Source organism: Culicoides brevitarsis, chromosome 3 (assembly GCF_036172545.1).
Source record: "Culicoides brevitarsis isolate CSIRO-B50_1 chromosome 3, AGI_CSIRO_Cbre_v1, whole genome shotgun sequence".
Classification (NCBI taxonomy): Eukaryota; Metazoa; Arthropoda; class Insecta; order Diptera; family Ceratopogonidae; genus Culicoides; species Culicoides brevitarsis.
Genome location: NC_087087.1, coordinates 9,058,093 through 9,069,215, shown reverse-complemented (window position 1 = coordinate 9,069,215; position 11,123 = coordinate 9,058,093). Strand labels below are relative to the sequence as shown.

At 26.1% G+C, this 11,123-nt stretch overlaps 1 protein-coding gene across 1 annotated transcript; it reads left to right on the top strand.

The window, feature by feature from the left end:
- The first annotated feature begins 1,043 nt into the window (after nt 1–1,043).
- LOC134834119 (STE20/SPS1-related proline-alanine-rich protein kinase) lies at nt 1,044–8,564 on the top strand. Its single transcript, XM_063848670.1, has 2 exons — nt 1,044–1,422; nt 6,524–8,564. Exon 2 carries the CDS (start codon nt 6,592–6,594, stop codon nt 8,101–8,103), a length of 1,512 nt encoding a protein of 503 aa, XP_063704740.1. The 5' UTR covers nt 1,044–1,422; nt 6,524–6,591; the 3' UTR covers nt 8,104–8,564.
- The last annotated feature ends 2,559 nt before the right edge of the window (nt 8,565–11,123 follow it).

Sequence of the window (11,123 nt, the reverse complement as noted above, 5' to 3'; positions counted from 1 at the left end):
TAAATATTTTAAAAAATCAACTTAAAACAGCTGCATTTTGAAAATTTTTGAAATTTTTCTAAAATCAACATTAAAAATTTTGACAGCTTCAAAGAAATTTTTGAAGAAATTTTTAAAAATATTAAAATATTTAAGAAATCAACTTAAAGTTGACAGCTGTCATTTTGACATAAGTCAAATTTAATTTTTTTTTGACAAAATTCAAGGTAAGATTTTGACATTTTCTGTTCGTCATTTTGTATTAACTTATAAAAATCTATCAGAAACCGCTTAATACTAAAATTTTAATAAATTCACGAAATGTCACTTTGACAGCTTTTTGACAGCTATGACATTTTATAATTTTTCATATAAAAATTAAGTGAAATTTTTTTTTGAGTTTTTCTTAAAATTTGAAAATAATTATAAAATAATTAATTAAATTAAAAGTAAAGTTAAAATTTAGTTCAAAAAAATATTTTAAATTAATCGAAAATTTCAATCAAGTATTTAATTTATTTTAAATTAAATATTCATTTTAAAATTTTTATTTATTAATAATTTATTTAAAAAATATATTTTTAAAAATATTTATTAATTTGAAGAATTTAATTTAAAATAAAATTTATTATTTTTGAATTAAAACATCAAATTAAATAAATAATATTTTTTAAATATGTAACAAAATATTTTTTTCTAATTAAATTAAAATTAATTTTAATTATTTTAATTTTTAATTAAATTATTTAAAATTTATTATTCATATATTTAAGCTTTCAATAATAAAATTAAATAAATTCTATAGGAATTTTTAATTTTGAAATCATAAATTTCAATTTTAATAAATTTATTTTATTTAAATTAATTAAAAAAATTAATTAATAATATCAATAATAATACTAATTAAAGTTTTAAATTTTTTACCAAAAAAATAAAAATATAAAAAATCACTTCTCATTAATATTCAACGCCACTAAATTCAAATGTTCATGAAACCAAACAAACCATTACTCGTTCATGCGCCTCCCATTCATTCACTTTGCTGTCACTTTTGCATCTGACGTCTCGTGACAGTCGAACGTGTTTCATTCGTACCTTCGCATTTCTCTCTCGCCAATTAACATTCTTCGCAACCAAGTAAACATTTCACAACAATCGCCGCAAAAAGCCCCAAATTCCATCAACTTCTGGAAAATCTCCCGAAACGCATCGAAATTGTCGCAAATCACTGCGTAACATTGCGAAATAATTTCACAAGAGGCAAAACCCGGCAGCTGCACAACTCACAGCAACCTGACTGTATCTAAATTCACACACAAAAAAAGAGAGTGAAGTTGCGATATTTCTTGCGAACACAAAAATTTGCTCCGAAAACAAATTTTAACTCGCGTCAACTGATCCGCGTCGACTTGCCGTTCGAAGCTCCGTCAACGCCGCATCAAGGTACGTAACTTGCCTGCCGTTCTCCGCGGATTACATAATCGGAAATAGTTAAAACCCAATTTTTTTCCTCATCATCATCATCATCATATAAATGAATATAAATTTTTTTTGTGCTCTTCTGCTCGTTCGTCGTCAATGAAAAGTTTCGTGCATAAAATGTGTGTACAATAAAAGTGCTACCAAGGTTGTTGCTCACGCAAATTTCCCAAAAAAACACAAAAAATCAAAAAATAAAAAAAAACTTTGACAAGAACAACAAAAAAAAATCATTAGCGGATTATTCATTGATTTATTTTTTTTTTTTTTTCGTAGTAAATGTGTCAATTTGTGAGCAATACACACACAAAAAGTACTAGAAATTCCTTATCACACGTACATTCCGCTCTTCGCTCCGTTGATTCATGAATAACAATTCCGATGACATTTCTTATCAGTGCCAGCACACAAAAAAAAAGTCCGGCGTTCCAGCAAAGAGGCAGATATTTAAAAAAAATCGTCCTTATCATCGCTCACAGTTCAAATTCATTCAGTAAATCGAATCAAATAGTCATAAATATCGCATATGGCGCAAGTATGCGATAATAAATCGAGTAATTAAAGAATCTGTCGCAGTTATTGTCTTTCCCATTTTTACAAGCATTTCAATTTTTTTATGAGAAAAATTCGGTTAAATGACAGTGATGTCGTCTGTCTGAACCTCTTTACGGAAAATTTAAAAAAAAATCTTTCAGAAATTATGAAAATTAATGGAAATACGGAAAAATTTTTTAAATTTCAAATAAAAAAAAATTTATTAATCTCAAAAGTAACATCAAAAATGAAAATTTGAGAAAATTTTCAGAAAATCTCGGAAATTATAAAAAATTTAAAGATTTTTGATGACAAAATGTTCAAATGAGTCTCTTTAGCAATGTACAAACTGAGAAAGTTGAAAAGAATTTTTAAAAAATTATGAGAAATTTTGGAAAATTTGTGGAAAATCATAAAAATGGAAATTTTTGAAAATTTTTATTTTAAAATGAATCTATTGAGTACTAATGAGATAATTTTTTAAAATTCTGAGATAAAAAAATTAAAAATTTCCAAAATTTCCCATGATTTTTCCGAGATTTTCCAAATTTTTTTAAAAATTTTTCAAATTTTCAATTCTTTTTTTTGCTACTCTTAAGATTCTAAAAGATTTTGTCATTCAAAATATTGAAAATTTTCCGAATTTTCCAAATTTCCCAAAAATTTCTCCAAATTTTTCTCAAATTTTGACTTTTTAGGTTAGTTTTTTTTATTATTTTTATTGAAAAAATATTTTAAATGAATCTCTTGAGTAACGTAAAAAGTCAAAATTTGAGAAAAGTTTGCAAAAATTTTGGGAAATTTTGGAAAATTCGGAAAAATTTTAATATTTTGAATATCAAAATTTTCATATGAGTCTCGAAAGTAACATGAAAAGTGAAAATTTAAAAATAATTTTTAAAAAAATTAGAAAATCTCGGAAAACTTTGAGAAATTTTTAGAAAATTTTTAATTTTCAATTACAAAATTGTCAAATGAGTCTTTCGAGTTATGTAGAAAGTAAAAATTTGGGCAAAATTTCAAAAATAACGTAATGAAAATTAATGAAAAATTTGAAAAATTCAAAAATCTCACAAAAAAATAAAAAAAAAAAAAAATTTGAAAAAAAATTCAGAAAAATCGTAAAATTACAAAAAAATCCTTAACATTAAAATGCACTTAAGCCCCTCGTTTCAAACAAACGCTTTTCAATTTTGATTTTTTTTACCGCATTATTACTTGAACTTGTGTACGATTTTCACATGGGAGACACTGCATCATAGGTGTATGTGTCGTCGTCTGTCGCGTCGTCGTCGTCGTCTAGCATTTACGTGCGCGCTACCTATAAATATAGTACAGGCAGCAATTGTGTATCTTCTTCATCATCATCATAAATAAATAAATTCAGGCAGCCAAATAAATGCAATAAATTCAGTGAGAGATCATGTGAATTTTTTTTTCTTCGTAATTTTTCGTCTAATTTTTATTGAGTGGAAAACGGAGATCAATGACGTGAAGACATGACATGCTAATTATCGCTAATTTTTTATTTGAACGGCATTAGCGGACAAATATTTGGGCAGTATCTGGGTATATGGAACAACTGCTGTTAGCATGAAAAGTCACAAAGATGACATTTTTTGATGGATTTAACAAAGAAATTTAATTTAAACTTGTAAATGTAGAGTTTGAAGTTGGTCTAAAGTACAAAAAGGTGCTAATTTGGTTATTTTTAGAAGTTTTTTTTAACACATGAGATTGAAATTTACGATGAAAAGTCACTTAGTAACTGAAGAAGATACAATTTATAAATTTTAGAGGCTTTGAATGAATAATTTTTAAAGTAATTTGCAAAAAAAAATCATTTGAAGGTCTAATTTGGAATAAAATTTAAAAGAAAAGTCATCATAATATTTTATACAATACCTTTCAAGGTGTCAATTAATCAATTTTTATAGCTTTTGTGTTACTTTGTGTAAAAATTTGCTAAAAAATGATTTATTGGCGCATAAAATTCAATTGAATTTGTTCGGAAACTTTAATTTTTCAATTTTAAGAAGATTTTTGATAAAAATTGATTTTTTTTAAATATTCTATTTATTCTATTTTTTTTAATAAAAATTCAAATTATTGACTCATTCTTCATTATTTTAAATTTTTTGAAAATTTTTATGAATTTTAAAAAGATTTTCCTTCAAAAAATTTTTTTTTTATATGGAATCAATGAATTTACTCCAAATTTGTAATTTTAAAATTTTTTTAAAGGTTTTTTATAAAAAATAAAAAAAAAATTAATTTAATTATCAGATGATTTTTTACGAATTTCCTTAAAAAATCACTTGTTTAGTCACACACAAAAAAAATTTAGAGCTTCAATTTTAATTTTTTTTTTAATTTTAAATCTCTTATAATAAAAACTTTTCATAAAAATAAAAAAAAAGTTAAAAAAAAGGTTCTTTAGAAGAGCAAAATTGAGAATCTTGAAAGAGTTTTCAACGTTTAAAACCTAATTTCGATGAAAAAATAATTTAAAAGAAAATATTTTTACAAAATTTTAAAATCTTTAACTACTGAAGACATAAAATAACGTTAAAACCCGCCAAAAGTAATAAAAAAATTCAATAAAGGTTCATAAACCAATAAAACTGATAAAAAGTCATTCAACTTTATGCTAGAACGTACTTTAAACACTCGAAAATTTAAAATTTTTATCAAAAATCTGAGAATTTTTCAATGAAAACCTCCGAAAGAATTCCATTGCTGACCTTTTCCTTCCTCATTTTGACAACTGTCAAGTTCAACATGACCTTAATTTCGCGCTCGTGTGTATTTGTGTGCAAATGAAACGCAAATAGCTCTTTATCCAGTTAGGAAAACAGATTGCGCTATGCGATGCCGTCTGTCCATATAAATAAAAGTCAAATCTATTTTTACGACGAATGTCATGTGATTTACGTGCGTTTTTCAATAAATATTTGGATTGGAGAGATAACAGCAACGCATCACTCGGAGGACAGTCACTCCAGCAACAAACGCGAGATGCGATTAGGCAACAATGTAACGCGATTGTAAAACTTTCCGTGACTCATCACGCTTTCTTTCGTGCGCTAATCACTTAAAAAGTCATCAAAGGATCACTTTGTTGCGGAATTTTTTTTAGCGTTTTTAGAGTCATTATATTGAATAATAAGTACATACAAGTACTCAAAATAGACTTTTTTCCATCGAATTCTGTGTGTAGAGTGCGACTACATTCTTGCATAACTCGTTTTATGTGTATTTTTTGTGGTATGAGTTTTATATGCTACTTTGTTTTTGATTCAAAAGGATCCAGTTTGATCAAAAAATGGTCTGAAATTTTTAAAAATTAAAAAAATTACATTAAAAAAAATAATTTTTAATTTTTTGTATGAAATTTATTGAAAATTTTATTTTTTATTCAAAAATATACAAAAAAAAATATTTTTACATACGAATATGTACAAAAAATTATTTTTTAAATATTAAATAATTATTTAAATTTATTTTCATAATTTTTTAAAATATTTTTAAAAATTAATTTAAATTAAGTTATAAATTTTATTTAATAAAAAATAGTAAAATTTAAAAATAATTATTTTCATTATTTGATAATTAATATTTTATTTATTTTCTTTTGTAAAATATTTTAATATTAATTAATTAAAATTTATTTTTTATAATTTTTTTTATCAATGAAAAAATTATTAACTAATAATTTCGAATTTATTGTTCATTTAAAAATCAAATTAAATTAAATGAATTTCTTTTTTATTTTTTTTTAAGAATTTTTTTTTTAAAACTGAATTTTTAATATTTTTTCTTACGAATTATATCAAAAATATGTCAATAAATAATATTTAATAAAATTTTAAATTTTGAATTTTGAAAAATAATTTTAAAAATATTTTTAAAAATTTAAATTTAAAATTATTTAAAAATAAAAATTTAAAAAAAAAAAATTTAAAATTATTGAATTTTCAAAAATAATGCAATAATAAATAAATTATATTTTTGCATTCTTTTAAATATTTAAATATTTTAAAGTAAATTAATTTTTTTTTTTATTTTAAAGATTTTTTATTTTTTTTAAATTTTAATAAGTAATTATTCAAAATAAATAAATTAATAATTATTTAAAATAATTAATTATTTTTTAAATATTTTTTTTTATTTAAAAATAATAAAATAAATAGAAAAACATACCAAAATCCGAATTTCCACGCTAATTCAAGAAACTTTTTCTCTATGAACGTATTTCCATTTGTACTGAAAAAAAGTGTTTAAATAAAATTAGTTTATCTCTAACATACAACGTGAAAAGAACGACGACAGACGCGCGAGTTTTATTGCCCAATTTTTTATTTATTTTTTTTTATAATTTTTTACGAGCAACTGGAATATTATTTTTAAATCTGCCTCTTGACTTGAACGACTCGGGCTTGTGCTGGAAATAAAAAAAAAATATTTTTACGAAATTTGTCTAATTTCTAATTATTGTTTTTGCGTTTTTTCGTCATGTCAACATCAACAGATAACTGAACATCACATAAAAAAGTAAAAATAAAGGAAAAATTTGTAATTTATAAAAAAAAATATTAAATGGCTGCCCCAAGTACCCCAAATACGGCGCCAACAGCTTCAGCAACGCCCGTCGTTCCGTGGTCGAACAACAAAGACGAATACGAGCTTTACGAGGTAATTGGCGTTGGAGCGACAGCTGTGGTGCATGCAGCCTTGTGCAAGCCACGCAACGAAAAGTGTGCCATCAAACGAATAAATCTCGAGAAATGGAACACGTCGATGGACGAGCTGCTGAAGGAGATTCAGGCGATGTCGAGTTGCAATCACGAGAATGTCGTGACGTATCACACGTCGTTCGTGGTTAAAGAAGAGCTGTGGCTGGTACTGCGTTTGCTGGAGGGCGGCTCGTTGCTCGATATCATCAAACATCGCATGCGAACTGCGAATTGCAAACACGGGGTCTTCGATGAAGCAACAATTGCGACAGTTTTGAAGGAAGTTTTGAAGGGTTTGGAATATTTCCATAGCAACGGTCAAATTCATCGCGATATAAAAGCGGGAAATATCCTCTTGGGCGACGACGGAACAGTTCAAATTGCGGATTTCGGGGTCAGTGCCTGGCTTGCCACAGGCAGAGACCTCTCGCGGCAAAAAGTGCGACACACTTTCGTCGGTACGCCATGTTGGATGGCGCCCGAAGTGATGGAACAAGATCACGGTTACGATTTCAAGGCGGATATTTGGTCATTCGGTATCACCGCTATCGAAATGGCAACTGGTACTGCACCCTATCACAAATATCCGCCCATGAAAGTGCTCATGTTGACGTTGCAAAATGATCCGCCCACTCTGGATACGGGCGCCGACGAAAAAGATCAGTACAAGGCTTATGGCAAGACATTCCGCAAGATGATTGTCGAATGTTTGCAAAAGGAGGCATCGAAACGCCCGACCGCCAGTGAGCTACTTAAGCATCCGTTCTTCAAGAAAGCCAAGGACAAGCGATATCTCGTGCAAACGTTGCTTTCGACAGGCCCCTCGATGGAAACGCGCGTCAATAAAGCCGCGAAACGACAACCCGGCGCATCGGGACGCCTCCATCGGACCGTTACCGGCGAGTGGGTTTGGAGCTCCGAAGAGGAAGACAATGCTCAACACTCTGCCAGTGACTCCGAGAGTGAGGATCGCCCGATGAACAAAATAATTCACGACGCGTCGTCGGGCAGCGAACCCGAAGATAATTCAGACCCGCAACAAGGGGGCGCTGCTGCTGCGGCGCCATCTGTCGATGAACCGCCACCCGTTAATCTCGTGCTGCGCATGCGCAATGCAAATCGCGAGCTTAACGACATCCGCTTCGAATTTGCCGTCGACAAGGATTCCGCCGAGGGCATTGCCACGGAACTTGTGGGCGCGGGACTCGTTGATGGGCGCGACATTGTCGTCATGGCGGCAAACCTGCAGAAACTCATCGAGGCACGACATCAGATGAAAACCGTTACATTTCAATTGAATTCAGGCTATGGCACTGGCGAAATTCCCGACGAAAAATCACTTATTGGCTTTGCACAAATATCAATCACAGATTAATAATAATTGAAAAAAAAAATTTTTTAGCGTTAAAATAATAATAATAATAATAACATGTTTCATATTATAAAAAAAAATAATTTTAAACAAAAAAATGCGTGTAACTGTGTATCATGAGAATACAAATTTATTGTCGTCTTAGTTTAATTTTTACTGTTAGTTTGTATCAACAAGTCGTAAAACGATTAAAGTTATACAAGAAACCTCTTCTGTTCACTCGTAATTTTTAATTAAAATAATTTATTATTTAAAACAATGCAATAAACTTATAATCTTCCTCTAAAAATGTCTAAAAAAAAAGAAACGGCTGAAATACACCAGTTGTGCCATGTATCTTTTAACTAAACTACAAATATCAAAAAAAATCTTAGAAACTAAAAAAAAAACAAAAACCCCGTTAATCAATTTAAATCTGGTCAAAAAATCAATTATTTAGCTTTAAAGACAAAAAGAGGTTAAGTACTTAAAAACGCAAAAAAATGATTAAAAAAGGTATTTAATTCTAATAATTCCTCTGAATTCAAATTTTTAATTATTTTTACTTATAAATTTTTTTTAAAAGTTAACTAGAAAAAAAGTCCTATTTAAAACCAAAATTTAGCTTAATTTTTATTAATTATAAATTTAAAAAAAAATAAATAAATAAATAGTTTCAATTTAAAAAAAAAATAAATTAAAAATTAATTAATTAAAAAAATGCGTTGGCAATCTCAAAAAAAAAATTGATTAACCAAAATATTAATTAAATTTTAATTAAAATTATTTTTATACATTTTTTTTTATTTTTTTTGGTTGGACAGAAATATTACAGAAGTAAGAAAAAAAAATTGATAAGAAAAGAGATAATAATTAAATTATTAAGGAAATTGAGAGACTAAATTTTTGCGAAATTTACAACAAATAAAAAAAGTTCAGGAGAGAAAATTAATTAATTTTAAAAAAAATGAAAAAAAATGAAGGAATGAAAAAAATATTCATGTGCGCTTATAAAATACATATAAAAATGGAAGAAAAAAATCAGAATAAAAAAATTAATTATATCTAAAAAAAATACCTATCAATATATTAGCATTAAAAAAACAGCTGACAAAAAACTGACTGTTGCATAGTATTTATTATTAAACCTAAATGTCGTTAAAAAATTGAGTTTCATACAAAAACAAAATGTTTGCATGGACTTTGTAGAAAATGTTTTAAAAAATTGTTTAAATTGGGAGTTATCAGCTATTTTATTAAAATTGTCTTTAGGTTTTCGGAATATCACACATTGGCAGTATCGGGAAAGGAATTGATCGAAAAGGGCAATTTTTGATAAATTTATTTTTTTTTATTGAAAATTTTTAATTTTTTTGTATTTTTTGAAAAATTATAAAATAATTTTTATTTTAATTTTTTATTTTAAATTAAATTAAATTTATTTAAATCCCGATTAAAAATTTAAAAAAAAAATATTTTTTTAATTTTAAATAATTTAATTTAATTAAATTTTTTTATTTTAAAAATTTTATTTTTCGGTCTAAAAATTATTTAATTAATTAAATAAAAATTTTCTGATTTTTTTTAATTCTTTTCTTTTTGAGAATTTTTAATATATCAGAAATTAAGAAATTCCTTTAAAAAAATTAAAATTTCTGAAAAAAAAATTAAATTTAAAAATTTAATAATTATTTAATAAATAAATTAAAAATAATTTTTAAATCACCTAAATTTAAATTAAAGTAAAAAATTTAAAAAAAATATTTTTTGCTATTAAAAAAGCTCTTCAAGTCTATTAATAAAATTTTTAAATATTTTTTTATTTAAAAAAATTAAATTAAAATTGAAAATAAATATTAAAATAAATTATTTTATTAATTAAAAAATTTCATTAAAAATTAAAAAAAAAACAAAAAAAACTTAAAAAATTCATTAAAATTTGTTAAAATTCAACTTGAACTTGAAATTTTCTTTAAAAAAAATTTTTATAAAATTTTTACAAAAAAAAATTAAACTCGCATTTAAATTATTTACACACCGCGACATGATGCGACGCGACACATCGTCATCATCCATGCAAATCACTCAGTCATGCTTTTCCTAATGTGTTTATAATAATAATAATTGCTCAATGTGTTAATTAGAATCATTTTAATGATCTTTGTGCGAATTCAAAGATAAACAACACCCGGGAAAAAAATTAAATTTGAATGCGGTCCAACTCTGATGACGTCGTTTTGTTTCGGGGACCTTTTAGTCACAATTTCGCATGATGTAAAACGAAAAAAAAAATTAAGTTGCAATGTAAACAAGAAAACCTTGAGGATTCGTGTGTAATAAATAACAGATGACAAATTATGAGCACAAATTGCAATTAAATTTTACATCTTACTTAATAATTTTTTTTTTTACAATTTTTATTATGGAAAAAAAAATAAATTTTTCGTTCTACGACAATTAATCGTGACAAACACTTGAAAAAATATTTATTTTTTATCGCTAATTGACACATTTTGTCGAAAAAAAATACAAAAATTAATTGTTACGTCATTTCACGTCTTGATTGTTATTTTTTATCGTTCGTCAGAAATGAAGAAACATCGAAAATTAAATTGTTTGATCAAGTTTTGTTTATGCGGTCGACATTTTTATCAGTTGGCAGCCGCAAATTTATCATCGAACCGAAGACGACGATCCCTCTTCGACAAATTTATTCACATTCAAGTCAATTAAATAAATTATAAATCACTGTTTGATTGGGTTACTGACTTAATAAACGTGCTAGACTGCATTTTTTGTGATATTCCGAGCCGTTGAAACACGAAAACTGCGCTTTCAAGAAATTTTTAGGGATTTTGCTTCACTTTCGATTCTGAAAAAGAAAAAAAATGTGAGAAAAAAGTAATTAAAGACATGTCAAGTCACGAATTTTACTCAAAATTTGATAACTAGACTAAAGAAATAGACATACATGATAAAAATTAAATGAAAATCAATATTTATTATAAAAAAAATAAAACTGCTTTTAAAGAATTCCTTTTAAA